At 40.7% G+C, this 22,014-nt stretch overlaps 1 protein-coding gene across 1 annotated transcript; it reads right to left on the reverse strand.

The window, feature by feature from the left end:
* Positions 1–871: 871 nt before the first annotated feature.
* IL21 (interleukin 21) lies at positions 872–5,318 on the reverse strand. Its single transcript, XM_041482289.1, has 5 exons — positions 5,184–5,318; positions 5,020–5,055; positions 1,530–1,667; positions 1,008–1,097; positions 872–907 (listed from the first exon to the last, which is right to left on the reverse strand). Exons 1-5 carry the CDS (start codon positions 5,316–5,318, stop codon positions 872–874), a joined length of 435 nt encoding a protein of 144 aa, XP_041338223.1.
* Between the last annotated feature and the right edge of the window lie 16,696 nt (positions 5,319–22,014).

Below are 22,014 nucleotides of genomic sequence, written 5' to 3' on the forward strand. Positions count from 1 at the left end.
AAAATTTAATCAGAGGGAATGAATAGAGTTAATGGTACATTAATATGAGGGTAAATGTTGTCCTCTGAGAAAGAGCAGTATGTATTGGAGCTGTTTCATTCTGACTAATCATCAATTACTGTGTTTATTGGACATTTTGTAGTGACTGGTTGTACCAGCCTGTCATGCCCTGCTGTATCTGTCATGTTAAGCTGGGGCAGTGTTGATGAAATTCCATTTTCTGAAACAGGATTTTCCCTCAGAATCCTGTATCTCCACTTAGAGCATGTGGGTTACATCTCTTCCCTATTGAATCCTATGGCAAATGTGCCATTAGCTTCAAGATGTTAATCACAGCCATGCAGTATGATTTGTAAATGTTTTTTCCAGTATTGAGAAGGCAGTTAAATGCAGGACATTTTTCCATAGTTAGCTAACATGCAGTCTAAGAATTCATAAATAAAGCTCTGTGTGTGGTATTATTGTAAATAAGGAAATCAGTCCAAGCAGATTCCTTTGAGGCTTCAAAACCCCTGATAATTTTTTTGTTAATTTTCTTTGAAAAGTTGCAGAAATTTCTGCATGGGATTCAGTTAAGATCAAAGCAAAAGTACAAAAGTAACCATCTCTTGTATTTCTAGTTTAGCAGAAGGGGGACAGTTAAGTCCCTTACTAGAGCTGGTTTTTGTGAAATTAGAATTTAATTTTCCCTGTAAGGTGGGGCTAGCATCCATCTTACAAATACCCATCCAAATAAGGCACCTTAATATTTTGGGAGAAGTTTTCACTTACCACACACAGAGAACACATAATAGCACTAGGAAGTATTTACATTTTTCACATCTTAAACATAACATAGTGTCTGCTTTAAAAAATAGATTTTCAGTAGCCTTCAGCTCTGGTGTGTCCTACATTCGTTCTTGTATAGCTGTAAAAACAACATGTTGTTAGTAAGGATGTAAACTAAGGATATCTGTAATGGTTTGCAAAATGTCAAGAAGCACCCAGGAGGAATGAACTCTGCTTACCATTTGCATAAGATTTTCAAAGCCCTTCAGAAATTCTTTGGGGGTTTTCTTCTCATAAGATTCACATGTTTTCTCATACAACTCACAGTTCTGGAAGATAAAAGAGAATCATGGCGCTTCTAAACAGCACATCACAGTCCTAAATCAAACCTCAGGCTTTCTCACTGAAAAATCAAGAGGGTTGTAACCAATGCCTTTTCTAGCTGGAAAAGCTTTGACACAAGCTCTTTCCAAAGGGAAGGAATTTAGTAATGACACCTTCCATTCACTTTTTTTGCAGTGATCCCTGTCCTTCTGCCAGCACGTTGTGTGTTTGCCAAATACACGTATGCGAATTTTTATGGTTACAGGGAACGCTTCTCCCAAAAATTCAAAACTTGGACTGTTTAATTGCCAAAGTAATGAAGGGCAGATTACTGTTTCTAATAATTTGCTTTCTACAATTCCCCCATTGCAGGAGGCTCCTGCTATAGAAAATAAGGAGAAATGATCACAATTATGAGCACTCTGAGGAAATCTTACCTTTCCAGAGTTTCTGTAGGTAAAGTTCTGCACGGTTCTAATGGCTTTGGTGAACGCCCCCTTATCTTGGTTGCTTGCTGGTTGTAATTTCAGGGTCCCACTCTTGAAGCAGGTCACAGCTGTGGACAGGCATCCCTCCTAAGGCAGGAGAAGAAGGAACTGTTTTAAAGCCAATGTTGCAGCACTTTTTCCTGCTAATGTTAGATTGTGGTCCATGTGCAGAAGAAGGTATCCAGGATATTAACTGAGACTATTCAGCTGTACCTTTTTTTTATTCGTTTTTGATACACAAGTGATATTGAGCTTTACATTGGCTGTTCTTGCATAATTACTTAGGTATTTCCTAATGAAATAAATTTCCACTTGGCTATTAATCATGACAGCATTTGAAAGAAAACAATCCTGAAGAGTAGATCAGTTACATGTAGTAGGTTTTCACCTGCTAAAGCATGAGCATTTTGTTTTTTAAAAATTACAAATATCTCTCAGTGCTATGTGTGGGAATATACTTCTTTGTCTTCCTCATTTTGGTACCCTTTCTAATAATGCTTAGTTAATAATTAGAATTGACGAAGAACTGTGTGTTTTCAAATACTCTTAAAATGTTGTTATATGATAACATCAGAAGTGATACAGAAACTATCCCCAAAACTAACCTAACAGTCCACAGAGAAAGAAAAGCAATGTTTACTGCAGCCAGTTTAAGTTACTTTCTGTTTTCCAAGGAAGGAAGCTGCTGATTACACATACTAGAAAGACTCCAAAGCCATCATCCTTCTCAGCATACCAACTGCTGCCCAAGCTGAGTCTCATCTGCCTTGTGAGATGTCACTGCAGTTTGCTGCTTGGGCATGGACGCAGCAGCCTTCATGGATGTTGCTTTGAGCAAATTTGGCTGGCAACATTCTGTGTTGGTCAGATAAAGTATTTTATTTTCCTTAAATGCCAAACGTTTATGTTTGTTTCAAGCATCCTTACCGTAACTGGCCTTGCTTACTGGAAAAAAACACTACTCGTCTTTTAAAGAGATCGATTTTCCAGCTGAAACTGAAAACATTTTTGGTCTCATCCGTGCTGAGCTGAGAAACCAGCATTTCTCATCTGTGCTGCCTTTTCTGTTTTGCTGAGCTGTCACTTATAGCTGAGGCAGCCAACGATCAGGCACCACAAGTATTGTGGGGCCCGGCGTGTTGTCACAGGCTGACTACTTTGGGGGTGAGGCATGAAGGAGCACATACCACTGGAAATGGTCTGAGGGGAGCTAGAAACGTGTAAAATATTTGTATCAGTGGCAGTTGGCAGCAGCACTCTGCATCTGACTCAAACTAGCTTTACAGATGAGCCCGTAGAGCCCTTGCTTCCGGAATTAGTGATCAGCGGGGTGAGATACAGATCCAGGGCACATCAGCATCTTGTCACTCAGCGGCACTTCAGCTGCCAGTCACCAACAGGAGAGCTCATTTGCCCTCCAGACTGGAATTACCTCAGCATTAACACTGCTTTTTCACTTTTTAATACTGCTGTTTTCCCTTGAATTGATGTCCTCTAACTTCTCTTTAGTCAAAGGAAAGAATACTTCATTGTTGAGAATACAAGGAAATTATATGGGATTGAATTGCGGCTAACAGTCCACACAAAAGAACCTCAAGGACACCAAAATGGATTGGGATAAACCACCTAATTCTAAATATTATAATAGGTGATTTTCTCATTGAATATTCAAGACCAAATGCAAATCTGACATGAGCAGGTTATAATTTTTAAAAATTCAAATATTTTGATATTTGAAATGCAGTTATGTGGGCAACTTCTTATTAAATTGAGTTTCACTAGGCTGTGGTGGCACCTAATCACTGAGTGCCACTTTAGCACACTGTGATACATATTTTAGTCACCCTGTAGGATGAAAAATTTGTTGATTTGGTTCCTGGTGATAATTACTGTTAGCACACTAATGTTTTTTTTTTTTTACATTTTGCATCAGAAGCTGAACCCATATCAATAATTTCTAAATACGTGAATTCTCTGTCTTCTCTAGTATTCAGAGGAGGCACTCAGGACCTCCCAGAATCAGACAGTAAAGCCCTAAGCTGCAAGTGAGCTGTCGTTTTCCTTCCTGAGGTGAGCATGACTTTTTTTAAGAAAAAACCCCAACAACCTCATTAAGCAATTAGTCACTAGTTGTCTTTGCTTAGTTTCAGAGGCAGCGGCAAACGCTGGATTAAATGACAGCAAATAATCTCCTCCTTTTCACTTTGACACCAAGTTAGAAAGAGTTTTAGTGGGAAAAGCCCGGCAATGCATTTGTGCACTGAAGTTGTTCCTAGCAATTCAAAGGAATGCATCTGGTTTGGTCATGCTTCTGTATAATTTTTGGCAAGTTAAACATGTACCGAGCTGTAAAGCCTAGGAAGAGGCTAACCAAAACCTGTGTGAAATGAGGTGAGTTTTTTTCCTTTCTTCTTGTAGCTGCTTGCAAGGGAGTTTAGGATCCTGAGTAGATAAATTTTTAACAATGTCTACAGTTTTTACGGCATAGTAGTGCATAGTGATGGCTTTTACATGTCAATCAAAATTGTTTGTGCTACAAAATAGGGCTTAAAAATTTAAGACAGCTGATAACACAAGTATAGTATTAGGTAGCCACAGGTTGCTCTACATACCTCAGTTGCATATTGAGGGATTACCAAAGTAGCACGCATTTATCCTCCAAGTTTTTAAGACGTGATTTTACTATGATTAGCATTTAAATTCACAGTACATCCTGCATCCTACCACTTCTGAGAGTGCACAGACTTGGTGACTCACTGTATGTAAGAAGATCTTAGCCTTGGAAGATGCAAAATATCAGCACTAAATAATGTATAAATACATATTTGTATTAAAAAGGAGTTCACAGGGAGCTGCTCTTGCATTTTTAACTGGTTATAATCTGAAGAGAATATTTGCAGGTGCAGTTTTTCTTCCTGTTGGTAGCACAGTCCCTGCACAAATAGTCTCTGAGAAAGCAGTGTGACTGCACATGAGATGAGGCACTCATTGACATGACCTTGCAGTGCCACTCTTGTCGTTTGGCTGCAGTGGGAGGCAAGGGGGGCAGCTCAGCCATGCTGGAGCTCATGGTAGCTGGAGGCACTTCCACTCCAATTACCTGCATCCCCAAAAGCGCTGCAGCTTGTCTGGGTCTTGTATGAATCCTTACTCTTAGCACTATTTCTTAATTAAATGGAATTTGTGCAACTCTGGATCTATTGGTGGGTTATGATACACATAAAATAGCAAAATAGTAATTGTGATGCCAAAATATAAACACTTCTGCTGTTAAATATCCAGAAAGGGAACTTTTAGAAAGTATTTTCTTATTTAGTCTAGCTTGCATTAAGAGTACTAGGTCAGAGATGTGAAGAAGACATTCTCCATTTGTCAATGGAATAAACCAGCACAAAATCAAAACTATATAATTATGAAAAAAATGTTAAAGCAGCCTCACCACAAAGTTTTCTGGTGTATGCAGCAATTCAGCATCCTAAAATAAAACAAATCTAAGTTAGAAAAGTTTTAACATTGGAAAGTGATGTCCCTCATAAGATCTATACTAAGCAATATACAATGCTTGAAAGTAATTTCAATATTACGACAAATACCATCACTTACCTTATCTTTCACCAGTCTTTTTAAGACTCCAATTTTATTTAGAATCTGTTTGTATTTTACTGTTCTGGGTGAAGCTGCAGTCAACATCATAGTGGAGCAGAAGAAAAGCATGCAGAAAATAATCATCCTCTTCATCCTGATGAGTTCTGTTTTAAAATGTGCCAGGAGCAAAGTTGTGCTGTTCAAGTGTAACACTCCAGTTTGAGCTGTGCTCAGGTAAGCTCTGCACCTACCTATATATTGCTCCCTGCTGGAGATGGAGAACCCACCCATTTCAGTTTGGAAAGCTTTGTAGAATGGATTAATGAGTAACCCTTTTTTCTTTTCCACTGGCTAGGTGCATGTATGCAGGCTTGTGCGTGGGGGGGCAGGGATTGATGGAGTGAAAGAAAATGTGCCCCATCTGCACACTGGGCAGGAAAAAAGAGAAAAGGGTGAATTCCCATTTTCACTTTGAGTCAAGAAATGAACGCACTAAAAAGTTGGTTCTTTGAAACCACAAGCCTAGGTAAACAAAGATTCTGCATTTTTTTCCTGTGTCATACAGCAATGAATTTCTTCAATCCATCTGCAGCTTTCTATACTCTTCTGGAGAAATATGACAGGGCTTCTTTCAAAATGTAAATTTATCCCACTTTATGGCTCCAAGGAGTGTTTGTCAGCTATTTCCTCCTGCTGTATATGAACTGTGGCTTTTTCATTTTCAGCATGCATTGTGTTAGAGCTGTAAGTAAAAGCTCATCTTAGCATTTAAACCAGCTGAAATTTGCTTTATATTTGCTTGGAACCAGTAGCACATATATGAACAGCATTGTGGAGGGCATGTCCACTGGGAGTGAAGGTTGCAGGGAGATGCCTTGTCCTGGGAGAGATGAATCCCTGGAGCATGCCCATTACCAAGAGGGGAGCAGTACTGGAAGAGCAGGGACTAAATCCTGGTGTGTCAGTCCCAAGGGACACTATTGCTTGTGGCAGTGATTCAATGCTTGTGGCACCTAAACACATTCAGTTTCATCCTTCACCAGCTGAGAATTTCCTTGGGAATGTAGAGGAATATATGAAGTCCAAATAAAAGTCTGTGCAGTAAGTAGGGACTTACTGGACTTCCAGCTCTAGGAGTCAGTTGATTTTAAAATTTAAAAAATTTTTTTAAATTTTTTGATCTTGACATTTCATCACAAAGAGAGGAAAACCAGCTTTAAATTACTTTTATGTATTATCATTATTTAATTACTATCAATAGCATTGAAGGGTTCCTATGTGGAATTAGTAGAGAGCAGTTAAAGTCACTTAGGCACCTTCGCCTGTGATGAATAAAAAGATGGTAATGTGTCTGTCAAATTACATCTTTTCCTCTGAAAATCTGAAGATTCCAGATGGCTTTGGGGATGCTTTACATAATCTACAAAGAGTTTGGACTGCAGTTGGATTTCTGGTAAGCTGTGTAATATCCTGACATGGTATAAAATGTCCCTGTATAAATCTGTCTGGTGGGTGAGTCTGGGCTGTCAGGCTGGGTCACTTGTTCATTGTTCATTTAAAAAGGAGTGTTTGAGCTGGTGAGAGCTCTATCTGACATGCTCTGGCACGTTTCTTTTCTGTGTACAAATGATTATTTATGCTGTTTATGTGCTTAAGTTGTTTTTCACCATTCAGAAAAGGAATCGCTTAAAGGAATAAATTTTATAGGTGTATGTGTAAATACACAACTGCACTCAGAGTCTCATGCATGCACACACAGACTCTCTCCTGGTGAAAGGGGTAGCTACTAACGCCCAATAGAAGAGAAATTCTGAAAAATGAGAACTGAAACAAGTAAGAAAAAGTACTTTCTTCTACCACATAGTCTGAAATTTTATTTCTTGAAGAAAAGGTAGTGTGATGATTCTTCCCCTCTATGGATGCATCTTAAAATAATTTTAGATAAGCAGCACAGCTGTGAAGTACAGAGGATCTCATTAGGTTTTATTTGAAATGTCTGTTAATTTATAGCTAGGGCTCATTAAAGGAAATCAACAGCATCTTTGGTCTGAGAAACCACATGGTGACCAGTACTTCTTTTGTCTTCTCTCCCTCCATCCCATTCCTGGGAAGCATTGTGGAATTATATTTTTATTTTTTTTTTGTCTGTTGTGTAACACCTCCCTGAGGCTGCTGAGAACACAGAGAGGTTACTTCCAATAATGGTGTTCTTTACACAAAGAGGGGAGTTGGCTCTGCTCCTCTTTACCATAACCTTTACATAGGTTGTTGCCTGGTAAAGTGGATGAACATTCATTTATCCTCAATCCACTTTTTGATTTACTCTTGGGAGTGTTCATAGTAAAGAAACAGTCTGGTGCTAATGTTTGCTGTTACCTCTTTTGTCAGTATTTCAACTGTGGATTCTTCTGGGAAGTTTCTTTGAGCCCAGCTACAGTAGGTGGTCGTGGTAGCACTGTCAGCCATTTATACATCTTTATTTGGTTGATAGGTTGGGAACTTCCCACTTGGATGTGTAACAGGACTCTATTAACTGTGACATCTTGTGGTGCTTGGCAGTGTTTCACGCAAAGAGATCAGTGAAGGTTGGTGCTGGTCCAGACAACTTTGGAACCTATTAAAAACTGAAGTTGATGTACAGTGTAACTCTCCTTGTGTTTTCAGAAGCACAGGGCTTAAAAGGGCAGAGGCAGATCTCCACCAAAATCATGGGAGGTGAGATGGCTCTGTCTGAGCTACTCCAGATTAAATCAGTTGTATCTGAGATCAGTTTTAAAGCTGGTGGAGTAAATGGGAAATTAAACAGGCATTTGACAATGTGGTAACTTGTATTTGCATATGAGGTCTCTAAAGCTGCTGTATAGTCTTCTATTTTGTGTTAGAGGCTGTAGGGCCACAAGAACTGCATCAAGGAAGCCATGCTGACAGAGAAAGTGAAATGCAGGGACAAAGGAGGACTTCCTCTTGTCTAGGCAGTGGAGAAAACTCCTTGATATCCCTCTTATCAGATAAGAGTGAGCAGCAAGTTTTTTACATACGTCACTGCTCTCTTGTGGCTTAGGAACACGCTGAGTCAAACAATGACAGCCTCTCTCACACTGTCGCCGGCCCGGCCCCACAGGGATGGCTGGAAAGAGGAAATGTGAGAAACCTCCCGGCCCAACCCCGCCGGCCGAGTCCTCCTCTTTCCTCTTCGCGATGGTGCCATCCAAGAGCTGCATGACTTCGACCCTGAAAGCCCGGTTCCCCCACCTACATTTTCCTTTACAGGAGAACTGAATGGAGGTTTTTCCCATGGCTTAGTCATCGCTATGGTTCAGCCAGAAAAGTCTGTAATATACAGGGCTGCTTTCAAAGAATTTTTATAACTTGGATTTGTGAAATTTCATGTGTGTACTATCTGTGACGGGGGATTGTAGGAGATAAGGGGAGAGAGTTATGCTGAAAAATGGAAGACTAGGAAGAAGATTCCTGTAAGACAGATTTAGAAAAACTAGTCTTCAAAATATTCCTGACAGCTTTGCAAGACAGTTCTACCCTCTTGTAATCTTATTTTCCTATTATAAGCTTTGGTATAATTCTTTGGTCTTTTAACTGTGCTTTGTATTTGTAAAGACAAAACTGAACCTGGGAAAAAAAATCTATTCTTAACTTGTATTTGCTGTAAAAAAAAAATCGTAACTCTGTAAATATAACTCTGTGGAGACACAAGACACTAAAATATTAATAGGCAGCAATATAAAACCATTTACATTCTCCATAATGTTCCTTCAGGACTACTTGTAGCCTATTTCTTTCCCATCCTACTCCTAGGTCAAGCCAGTAATGCTTTTTAGGCACATAGTTTGATGTATTTATGTCCTTACCAGCTACTAATGACAAACTGTACTGAGGAAATATCCTGTCAACACCTAGAGCCTGAGACAAGCTTAGACCCATCCTGCACAGAGCCAGATATTCAGAACTGTCCTCTTGTGGGCACATCCTTTTAAGTCTCCTTTAGTGGTGGGAGCAGCCTCCCATCTCCTGGGTCACAACTTTCACTGCATGTAGGATGGAAGAAGCCTCACTGCGTGACCAAGTGGGATCTTCTGCCACTGCAGTAAGCCATATCATGCAGTTCCTTTCACATCTCAGCTAAAACCTCCTGCATATGGCCTGAACAGTTTGATCTCTGTAACTTAGAGCTGTGCCTGAGCTGTGTTCAAGCTTTCATAGAGAGCTCATTCTTCTTTACGGTTGTGCTCACAATCCTTCCCCACTACAAGAGGACAGCCACGTTCAGAAGACAAGGCAGCAGCTGACAGGATGTTTGGCTACCACAGTTCTCTTAAAATTTTGAGGGCAGAAGGGAGTTGTTCAGCTGAAAGCCACAGATGGGGACAGGCTGAGGCAAGTCATTGCTCCTGCTCTCTGTGGCAGCCAGGACTTCTGCTGCTCAGGGGTTTGATGCATAGCAGGTCTGCAGATCTCCTTATGAAGGAAGGCACACAGAGCACCACCTTCCTACCACAGGAGTGTTGTCTGTTTCCCAACATTCCCAACACATTTCCCAATGATTCCAGTAAGAGACAAGCCTATGTGTGAAAAGCAGGAATGTAGTAATGCTGAAACCCAACAGCATGTCTCATGTTCATCCCAAATGTTGAGAAAGAAAAATCAGAAGAGATAGACACAGGTTTTGGACAGTGAATGGAGGATGCAGAATGGAACAATGCAAGATGCTTCCTTTGTTCATTTACTGTTGTTAATGAACAGAAGGAGCAGAAGTCAGACGGGACTGACTCACTTCTGTGTTACAATACCAGTAGCATAAAACAAATAACCACTGAACCGTTGCAGGTTCAAGATGTGTGTGGTGCACAGTCTGGTAAACTGGTAACTATTCCACTGGCAGCTGGGGCTCCCTGTATCTTGATGTGCCTTGCATGGTGATCAGCATGACACTACAGTTTGAGGTTTGAAAACAGAATTCAGGGTTTGATGTTACAGATTCTTTTGGAAGTCACTCCCAGGGTTTGGTGAGGCTTCTGAGCTGGTGTGGGATCTCCACAGCAGTGCAGTTCTTCCTTCTTACACAGTCTAAAGCTAAACACAGGGCACAGCCACTGAGGGGCTATGGCCGTTTTGCCTCCTCCAGCAGATCTGCTCTGATTTGGCCTTTATAATACTTTTTACATAAAGTTATCTTCAACATAAAAAGCAATTTTCTCCTTTTAATTATCATTATTATTGGTAGAAGCAGATGACTGAATGCCACTTATTTCTGACTAGTTCTGCTTTCTGGTTTTCAGGTACTGCCAAAATACCACAGATTGTACCCTCTTTCATCTTTGTATATGTGTTTACTGTTTATACTCAGTTTCTAATAGAATTATTTTTAATGATAGTGTTGATTCCAAACCCTAGTAACTCAGTCACATTGCTCTCCTGCCCTTTCTTTTGTGTCTTCCCAGGGACGGTGTCACGTCTCATGGTGCTGGCACAGCAAGAAGTAGTGAGGACAGAGAAGCAGTGTGACATTGCACTGGAGGATGCAGTCTGCCTCCCGTTGGAGTGACTCCAAGTCTTTGCTGGCACACCAGCTCCTCAGCTTGCCCTGAGCACCACCACCACTGGGTGGTGACCACTGGGTCAGCCACCAGATGTGTACTTCAGCCCCTGCAGAAGATGGGAGGCTTTGGTGTCACACTGCGTAGCTGAAGGGAAGGCTGAGGCGGAAGCCACGTCTGCAGTTCTCAGGGAGTACAAATGCAGGTGCTTTCTTCAGCAGCAAAGCCGTTTTAAAAAATTTCTACTTCAGGTCACTGCTACTCTCTGCCACAGTTTGTCACAATCTGAGGAGCTTCTGTTACCAGGGCCTTGGGTCAATACAATGAAATCCCTCTTGCAAAGGCCTTGAGAGCCTGTTTAGCTTTGCTTTAATTTCAATCACTTCACTGTCAACGCTGTTTTCTCCTTAGCATACCTGACAAATTTGCAAATAGAAATGAGTTGCCAGAAGCCTGAAACTCGCCTTCTATTGGCTTTACTATTGAACACAACTGTGATCTCCTATGCAACAAGTGCTTCCTTAGCACGTGAGGCTGAGGGGACCAGTGGCTCCCACTCAGCAGCATCGTTCCAGGAACAGCAATTTGGTGCCAGTGCAGACAGGATTTCATGATTCTGGCAGAATTATTTTATAGAAGAGTGTTTAGGGGAATCTTAACTCCGCGCCCTTGCCTACCTTTAGGACTCTTGAAGGTATGATGGTGTTGTTCAGGCAGGATTTGTCATTACTTTTCAGGTAGTTATATCAATGAAAGCTGTGATGCAGAAGTAACTATACTAGTCTAGAATTCTCTTAAATGGGAATACTCTTCTGTTTCTCATACATTAATTGCTCTGGTAATGAAATTCACTTAGTTATGACTTTTAACTTCATAAATAGGTCTGCTGTTTAATGTTTACAGGAGGTTGAAGAATGCTGAGGTGACTAGCTCGTGCTATCCTTAACAGATAAGCTAGTAACATTGTAAAAACAGTCTTTCTTGTTTTTTCTTTTTTTCCAGATGTCTCTGTCTTCATCTGTAAGTAGCCGTATCTAACTCAGGGATGTGTGTGTGTGTGCCTGTGCCTGCAGATTTATCGGTTATGTGCACACACATACAGATTTGAGAAGCTATATAGCAGAGTTGTTTGCATAATGAGTTTCATTTCTCTTCACAGGTCAGCACCTTAAGCGAACCTTGGAAAAACTATTGTGTGAGCAGTCAGCACACCAAGGCAGAAGCACCCGTTGGGTAGAGCTTGTCTTGGATAAAAAGCTGAACGCTGTGGTTTCACTGACTTGTCGTTGAAACCTTGTGGTTTCTGTGTAGGAGGCTGTATAGGCTGGACACATTCGACATCCTTGTTTCTGAGCTGTGAAATCTGTACATCTAATTTATGAAAATTATCTCTGGTTTAATTTTATTCTTTTTGTTTTAATGAAGTCAACATATTTTCCTTGCATTCAGTAGAAACAGTAATGGAAATTTTTTAAGATGCATTGTGAGCATTTTTGACCTCAAAAAGCAAGACAAGTCAAGATATTCTTGGTTATGATTAAGGTTTAGGAAGGAAATTTTAAATTAAACACAGAGAACCAGATGTGAGAGGAAAGCATTTTCTCAAGTGTGAAGACAAATAGAGTAAGTAACTGTGGGAAATGACAGAGGCATTATAAAATAAAATCTTCCACCTGAGAATTTGGTTTTAAAGACCCCAAACAGCTTAATAAGATAATTTAGAATAAACTATGGTACTGGTACCATTTAAGGTAACCAGCAGTATCTCTAGTCTGAAAAGGTGGTCAAAATAAATAATTTTTTAAAATCCAAGACTAAAGAATCTAAAAGTAGGACAGAGAGAGGGAGCTGCAGCAGAAGTGGTAGCAATCGCAACAAAACATAATGGGACAGTTGATCAGTTGAGTGTTTTTCCTTCTGTAGTTGAGTTCCACACTGCAATCAGTGAATTGATTCTCAGGATGACAGAATCATCACTTAACTGGAGCCAGGAGAGCTATGGATCCACCTGTATGAGCCTTTACTCCTCCCCTCACTCTCTTCCCTTCTGCTCTGGTGAGTGCCTCCCATCCTGTAACTCCCCAGAAAGCTGAGCTGCAGCAATACAGGACACCTGAACCTCTAATATTGGCAAATCACATTCCCTTCACTGCTGGCAGCAGTGACTGCATTGACTTCCAAACTTTGAGTTTTCACCAACAACAATTTTGCCTCTGCCAGGCAAGTTCCCAGAGGCATGTCACCGTTCCCTCTAAGTGAACCTATGGGAATGACTTCAGAATGACAAAGACCTCTGGATAGAAAACAAAGGAAAAGAAAAATAACATTCAAGTTAATAAAACAAAGTTTCTTGCTGAAATGTAAGTGAAATTACTGTTTGTGTGGGAAAAAAACTACTCTGTGTTTGTGGGAGTACCAAAATCTGTCTGAAAACATAATCAAAGCATTCTTTGTGAATAAAGATTGAAAGTGTGATCACCCACTTAGCTATTTCAGAGGGATGATAGCAAGGTTCATCTTAATTTTCAGTAATTTCCATATCAAAACATCAATAGAAGACCATAGATTTTAATTCCTCATTACTATCTCATTGGTCCATCCTGGAGAGTTGTTCCTTTTCAAGGGAAAAAAATTAAAAGTGTTACTCTAACGTTGTACCTTTGACTGGAAAACTGAGGTGTCTTGTCTTACTTGTGTTTTCATAAATCTGAGACAGTAAATATGATGTCTGCATCTGTCAATGAATATACAAGAAAATAGTAAAACTGGTTTCTAAAAATACTCTTCTGTTCAAGGACATTTTTGTTGCCTGTTACTTATGAGCTTCTTGCAGACTTTACAATTGATACATGTTCCTTGAGCAGGACAGTGCTGTTTCTCTGATTTCTTGTGGGAAACCAAAAGGCAAACAAGGAGTCAATGAAGATCCTAGCCCAGAACAATGGTGGCTTTTGAAAATCACATTTTTCCCATTATCACTGCAAGATAGGCAGATAACCAAGGATTAGCTTTCTTTTGAAGCACCCATATTTTACCCAGAAGCAATATCATAGGACTCATCATTCCTTCCCATATAGCTCAGTTTCCACTCCTGGATCCTCCTCTTCTGATTACCATAAGGATTACACAACTACTTTGTTATTCAACCCATGGAAAAACTCTGTCAATGCCTCTTCTACTTGGTAGGTAAGCCTCCCAGGATAGTTGCATCTCTTAAATCTCCCCTTGTGCAGGTTTGAACCCCTACGCTGAGGGCACAGCTGAAAAGTCAGAAGAGATGCCGATGGCACTCCAAAGGCTGCAGAATGTTTGTACTTGATGCTGCTGCACAAAGGGCAAAAATGTGAAGGGAAGTGGAAACATTTAACCTGAGAACGGGAAAACTCAAGAGAATCTCAGAAACGGCCTGCAGAAAAAAGGAGACAAAGATATAATTTCCAAAACAATACCCGGAGATCAAAGAAGGCTCATGCGCTTTCAAACACTGTTTGTGCTGGATCTGCAGGGAGAGGTTAAAGAACGTGCTGTGAAAAATGCAGAGTGTGGCAGAGAAGCAACAGACCCTGAAGATTTTTTTTGGTCTCTTTTCCTTGCCATTGCCCTCTCCACGACTGATTTGACCACATTGAGAGAAATGTCGCCATTCACTTTAAATTGCCTTTAAACTGAGCAGAGATGAAGCAGTTCTACCCTCTGATATAATCATGTACCATGGAAGCTCTCCTTACTCGTTATCTGAGCTGCATTGTTTTCTCCTTTATTGCTAGACCTAGTTCACAAACTTTCCCTCTTAGCTCTGTTCATATCCCGATTGATCTTACTAAGTTTGGCCAATTTATGTTGAAGCTAATAAGTAACTAGAAATATAAAAATGTTCTGTGGGGATGCTTTCATATGATCGTTTCAATTTTCCATTAATTATATTTAATTATGAAGTTTTATTTGAAATAGTTTTATAAGCTGGGAAATAGACCTTTCTTCATTGTTTAAAGCAGAATGTCCAACCTGCAGTAAGCTTTATTTTTCTTGCTCATCTCAGTAGTTGCAGTGTGTTTTATGCTACTTCATATGGTTTCTGCCAAATTAAAGATGCTCTCCCTTGTTTAGGTGATCAGTCTAACATTTATAGTCATTCTCTGTGCTTTCTTAGATTTTTATAATTAAGTACGCATGCTCTGAAAAATTTTTGATTTTTCACAGATGACAAACAGTGCCAGGGTTATATACAATGAGTAACCAGTATTCCAGAAAATGATGGACAAAGGAAAAGGACACAAGTAAAACCAGACCTTTGGTATAAAAAGCCTGAAGTTGGTTCTTGTCCTTCCTACTTGATGCAGGACGGTGAAGTGATCTGATATAAAAAAAGAAGGTCAGTAAGCCAGCATGCCAAAGTAGAAAGACCCAGGCACTTGAAGGCAGTTCATAAGGGGCAGGTATAATGCAGGTTAAAGGCAAAAGAACTTCTGCCTTAATACTTTTTGTCTGCTTCTAACAGGGCCAGGACAATTTTCATTAACTTACAGGTTAGGGAATGTGGATTTGCCAGTTGTTCAGGCAGGTACTAGTTTCCTTTTTCTCTGACAAAAAGATAAGTAGTGAAACTTTTGGAATTCAAACTATCTTTATGTTGCTCCTTGATGTTTAAAGAAAACTTCAATGTTTTTATTAAAGCTGAGAGGATGGTCAGGAGAAGCCAGTATTTTGTACATTAAATTGTCTTCTCTGTATAAAGTTGGATTACATACAATACATTGTCTTCTCATTAGTTTAAATCATTCTTCAGTGTTACTTAAAATCTTCCGTAAGTTAGTGGAAAATGGGCTAATATGGGTTGCTGTGGACTGCTCTGCCTTATTAGTTCTTTAGACCTACACAACACTATTGCACCTAGTGAAAATGAGGTAAAAGAGCCATATTTAGCTATTTTTCTGTTCCCATTTTATCCATTGCTGGAATGGTCCCTTTAGCTGCCTCTTGCCCTAGACTTCTTCCAAGAAATCTGCATATTCCTTACTGAAGAGATTTAAGGGAACTTGCACCTCCAGGCTGTTGATTGACTTTTCTTCTCCTATGAGCTAAGACTTCTTCAAGAATAACTCTGTGCATGAACAAGAGCAGCTCAGTGCCAGGGTGGGCATTCACATATCTGTGTATAAATCAGAGCAGCTGAATCCACACCCCTGTTGCCTCTCAGTCTAGTACTGAGAAAGCTTCCCAGGGCTGATTAGTCATTTGAGTGAAGTGCAATAAATGTCAGAGAAACTAATTAAAACAGAACCTCACTGAGTGTGAGGCATAGCTGCTCTCTAGTGGACTTATGAATAGTGTCAGCAGCTCTGAGTACACTTATCCCCAGAAAATAATAATATAGTTATTCTGCTGAGAGATAGAAGGTGAAAACTTCCTACACCTGTGAGTTCAGCTGCTTCACTTTCTTGTCACCCCTTCTCTTTGTGGCTGACTTACACCAGAGCTACAGTAAAAGTACAATGCAGAAGCACCTTTAAAAACTATCTCCTGTCCAGTGCTGTGGAGAGACAATATTTCATTGTCTCTATGCTGTGGGTTTGTTTGCAGAGGACAGTGTTTCCACTTAGCATCCTCAGAATGACAAGTATCTTAGAGCTAAGGGAAACTGTTTTATCGGAAAAGAGGGAGGTGTTCAAAGTACAAGTGCTTATTTCCTGAGGCAGCACGGAAAGCAGAAGGAAAAATATCTGCTGCACAAAGGACCTTCACTTTTGGGAACATGAGGTCTTCTTGGGCTTTCTCGGGAGACAAGTTAATGATTTCTATGGGGTTTAGGTCAAATAAGTGCATGCACACAGAGGGCCTTGGGAAGGCAGGTCCTGTCCAGCATGGTTTGGGGCTGGATGTTGTATGATGCAGTGCTCCCTACCCCCAGGGACAGCACTGCTATTCCTGACCTTCCCAGCAGCTGCACTGACTCACTGTTTAGCCTGCTGTCCACTACATTTCAAGGAATTCTCCTACATCCACCAAAATGCCCCAAGCAATGATCTTCTGCCTGTATTGATTCACTGAAAGATAATCTTAAAAAGAATTTGAGAACAAACCTATCGGTTACAATCTTTTGTTGCAATAATTTCAGCAAAACTCAGTGACATATTTCATGAACAGCCCCTGAAATAACTTAGGGACCAAATAATGTGATTCAAATCCACTAAAGGTTTATTGGTGAGACTGAAAAATTAGTCTTTAATACTATGACCAAAATTAAGTGTGCAACAAATCGCCTTCTGGAGAGAGCCTTAGTGCTGTGCAAGAATTGTTCAGCCACAGACAAAGCACTGGTGTGTTTGTGAGTGTATTTTAGTCACAAATCCAAATAGCTCCAATGACACTGCTGTGAAGAAAGGCAACTCCATCCTTGCTGGAACTAGGACACTCACAGTGATAAAACTGGTTTGAGTATGGATTTTCTGGTTATATTAAATCACATTCATTCTTTTCTGGCAGGAACAAAGACCACAATTTCTCATTGTTAATTTGTTGCTCATGAATAGTTGTTTGCATCTTCCATTGGGAAGGAGTTCACGGGGTCCTTCTCCTATCTAAGTACCTTGAAAGCGGGTATGTGGTTCTGTGCCTGAAGTGAGGAGCTAAACTAAGAGTCTGGAAGGGCTTCCACCTCTGCAGAGCAGAGTATTAAACACCTTCCTTTACTGAAATTGAGGAAAGACTTCCTTACCTTATTAAGTAAAAAAATCAGGATTTTGTAGTCGGTGTCCCCAAGTAAATGGGTATATTGTCCATTGCCCTTTCCATTGTGTACATTTGAACATGTGAGGTATTGATCTTTGGCATTACGCAAGCCCCTAACCCTTAATATTGCAGTATAGATGATAGCAGTGAATGGGATATAAATCTGACATTTGCTACCCTTATGGACCATTGCTTCCATCCTTTAGTGGGAGTGAGGTAATGGTGGTTTAGATGAAAAAGGATCAACCTTTAAAAACAGGAAGTGCCTTTTTGTATCCATAGGGAACTTAACAGGCACATCTGACAGATCACCTTGATCTGTGAAAATATGTTGGTCTGATCTCTGCAGAGGTGAAAATATGTACATGAAAACTAATATTGTCTATTTCCTTTTTGTTCAGCTTCCTGTATGCAGAGCCCAGGTTGTTTATTCTTGTGAATGATGCAATGGGTTAACGGATAGTATGTGGGTTATCAGTAAGGAAATCTGAAGGTATAAGGACCATAACAGTACCTAATGTTTCACTTTGATTAAACTGGTGGAATTCTATCTAAATGGAAAATTGTGAAGGCGTACAGCCTTCATTTCATCAAGAGGATACGGTAGGAAGTAACTCAAAAGACAAATTGTCATATTATTTCTGAATTATTTTCATATTATTTCTAAATTATTAAATGCCTTGAGGACTTTCAATTCAAAACTCATGCAGTCTTCTTAAAAAGATTTTACAAAATACCTGCATAGTCCTTCCTTGCCAAGGCTGAGATTTAGGCAAACGTGAGGCTCAGGGGAAAGGTTTGGTGGATTTACTTAGGAGCTAAGAGGAATCACCAGGAGGTCGCATTCTCTAACTTAGCTTGCACAAGAGAATGAGTGTGTTTCCTTTTGGATACTGCTTCCATGACAAGCAGCCTTGTGTATGTCAAAGCACTTTATTTGCTTTAGAAATCGAAATAAATTAAAAATATTTCATATCAATTTTAAAAAAATAGATATCTTCCTTTTTGTTTCTTTGTTGCTTTATAGAGTGCACAGCAATGCAGGATAAAGCTCAGTTGCCTCTTAGAAATGAAAAAAGCTGGCACACAGGGAAGATGCCCATAATCCCTGTCCCCTGAGAGCTTCAAGACATAAAGCAGCAATCAAGATTTTCTTTGAGGTGGGGCTCTTAGACATTGTTTCTGTGCCCAACTGCTCTTACTTGAATAAAGATCAAGAGTAATGTTTTGTTAAGAAAACAGTAGGGAGGGAATGCCCTTGGGTTGCCCCACCTTAGTGCTGCATGTTGGTGTTTTGAAACTAGGGTGGGGTGATTTATATTTTGATAGACCATTATCTAGGAGGGAAGTCAATAACCTGAAACCTTGACCTCATTAATGCCTTGTTCCTCACCAATGTTCTTGTTGTTGTTTAAGTGTAAAGACAGTTCTTTACACTAAAGGCTGGCAAAAGTTTTCCCGGGATGACTTCACCAAATACACTAGTTTACCCAAGGCTCTGAGGATTAAATGTACAGGCAATATTTTCCTCCTAAATTTGTAGGTAAGAGGTACCTGAGTGAGTGCCTTCAGTGCCAGCCATGTATGTCCTGCTGCAAGAAGCGGGACCTGCCTGGTGTTGGCAATGGTAAGAATCTCTGTGGCGTTAGTCACAGCTAGTGGCTACCCACAGGCACCCAGGCTGTCTGGGCAAGAAAACCTGTGGGTTTGTTTCAGCTTCCTTGCTACAAGTCTCAAAGCCAGAGATCCGCATTATGGCCAAGAGATGCACTCCCAAACCTGACTTATCCTGTTCATTTCTTGCTATGTCCACATCACAAGCCCTATGCTCCCCTGATGGTGAAGGAACAGCTCCCAGGGCCTCACTGTTTGTGAAGTCCATATCTCCCAATTTCCTCTTTTTCACCTAATACTGGCCATTTCTCTCTCTGCCTTCAGAAACCTTGGTTTTAAACAGATTAATTTTGTTTGCCCTGAGAGAGACTTTTTTCTGTAAAACTGCCTCATTGCTGCTCCACTCCTTCCTCAATCTCAGATGGAAAATGCCTCCTTTTGTCCCTAGACTTGTTTTTCTCTTCTGCTGGGACTGATTTAATTCTTATTCTGCTCTCCCAGTATAGCTTAAAAGATGTTGCAGAAAACAAATTTGTATTGTATTGAAACATAAAACAATTTCAGAATGGGATGAATCACCCTATCTTCAACCTCTAGCTAAAAATAATTTTAAAAAGGGTGATTGATTCACAGTAGAAAGTCTACATGAGGTTTCTCAAATTCAGTTCTGGTTTATCATCTGTGAGACAATCCTGTGCTTGTCATTCTGGCAATGTGGTATCATTTTACTTGAAAATGGCTTTTACTGATTCATTCTGGGAGATGACTTTGTTGGTAAATTAGAAGGTTATTTTTGCTTCTTTCAGGAAGTATTTGAAGCATATATCAGACTATAGAAAATATAAGTAAAAGTAAATATATAATAGAACATAACAATAAGTACAGTCAAAATGCAACACACTTAAAGCCAGTGTGAGGCACTGCTTTTTTATGTGACACACAAGCTGTGGAACCTCAGTGTCATCAGGGCAAGACCTTTTTGAGGCTGAGTACAATTAGGCACACTGGTAACATCATCTCTAGTTAAATTACAGCAGAGGGATGAAAAGAAAACATCAAACCTGGGGGACAGCAATGCCTGTCATGCATTCCTTTAGATGCAGGAGTAGTGCCTGTTGCCACAGGCTGCCAGGGCTACCCCAGCTGGGTGCTGGGGCTGCTTTTCAGTCCCCTCAAGCTGGATCTGACCTTGTAGTTCCCTTCACCTGGGCAAAGGCTGTGAGTGTTTCTGCAGCCTCTGTAAGGCTTGGCAAGTAGGGTTGATGCTCTTTGGTACTGGTGGTACATTGGCTTTCTTGGGGCTTTAAAGGACAGTGATTCCCCTACCTACACCAAAATTCCTGTCCCTCTTGATCAAATCAGATGAAAAGTCTGGTCTGGCATGAAGTCTTTTTCCAGTTCTATATGGTGAGCAGTTTTCTGTTATGAAATTATTCCCAAAGAGGGAGTCCACAGATCAGCTCGGTGGAAGTGGAGCTGTGCACGAGCTGCAGGAGCACTCTGGAGACCCAGCAGTGTTTGGTGCACTGGCAGGACTGGGTGAACTTGGGGGATTGGTCTGTGAGGGTAAGGGGAGTTCCTGAGCTCACAACAAATTGCACTGGATTTAAATAAAAAATGTAAGTGCAGTAGTGAATAAAGAGTACTGAAATACTTCAAAATTTTCCATTTCCCTAACAGGCTTTCTTCAAAATTATTGCAGGGAGGATTGTGGAGTAACCAAGCTTTGCTACCCAGGTGAAAGCAATGGAGCAGAGAAGTGGCACAAGCCTCTTCCTGAGCCCCTCCTGCTTGGCTGCCAGCCTCAGCTCCTGCAGGTCAGTGCAGTGCCTGGTAACTCCAGGAGGAAGGGTGACTAAGAGGGTGACAAAAGTCAGTGGAGGCTGCCATGAAGCCCTGTCACAGGAGGTGTGACATTTATGGCAGTGCTGACATACCTGGTGTGAATTGCAGGAAGGGCACACGAGGTCGGATGGCCGAGCTCCTTGGCTCTCTCACTGTGGGCTGTCTGGACTATAAATCAGCTCCTGCCTGGTGAAAGCTTTTTATGAATCACTTTTAATTAATACTCGTGAAGGTAGTGGGAGGGGGCAGTATGAACAGGGATCAGTGCTGAATGTGGTCAGAAGCAGTGCTGCTGGCAGGGCACACTTCCCATGCTGGCACAGGTACAGCGGCAGCAGTGCTGCTGTGACATCTGCAGCTGCACATAAACTCCACGTGCTGACAGTTTCCCCAGATAGGTTCTGCTAGCACTGCCAACCAAACTGTCTCTGGAACTAGTCCTGCAGAGAGCCAATGAGTTGATCACAGGGCTGGAACACCTCTCCTGTGAAGACAGGCTGAGAGACTTTTGTTGTTCAGCTTGGAGAAGGAAGGCTCCAGGGAAACCTTATAGCACCTTCTAGTATGTAAAGGTACAAGAGAGCTGAAGAGGGACTTTTCACAAGTGCGTAGGACGAGGGAGAATGGCTTTAAGCTGAAGGAGGGTAGGTTTAGATTAGATTTAGGAAGAACTTCTTTACTGTAAGAGTAGTGAGGCACAAAACAGGTTGCCCAGAAAAGTTGTGCACTCTCCGTCCTTGGAGGTGTTCCAAGACCAGGTTGGATGTAGCTCTGAGCAACCCAGTCTAGTGGAAGGTTTCCTGCCCAAGGCAGGGGTGTTGGAACTACATGAGCTTTAAGGTCCCTTGCAACCATTCTATTATCCTAAGATTAACCACATTTTCACAATCTACACACTTTATTAGAGCTACATTTCATGTACTTACCAACCACATCTACTGCAAAGATAGTAGACATGATTTGTTTATGATTTATTTAGAAATCATTTTACATTATTAAATTAGTGTGCTTTGTTTGGGGGAATTTACTGTTCTTCTAGTGTATAATAGAAGTTCTTCTTAGCATTCTAAGGGTAGTCATATTCATGTGGGGAAAAATGAAATCCCCTG

This window comes from Pyrgilauda ruficollis, unplaced genomic scaffold (assembly GCF_017590135.1).
Source record: "Pyrgilauda ruficollis isolate IOZ18807 unplaced genomic scaffold, ASM1759013v1 scaffold58, whole genome shotgun sequence".
Classification (NCBI taxonomy): Eukaryota; Metazoa; Chordata; class Aves; order Passeriformes; family Passeridae; genus Pyrgilauda; species Pyrgilauda ruficollis.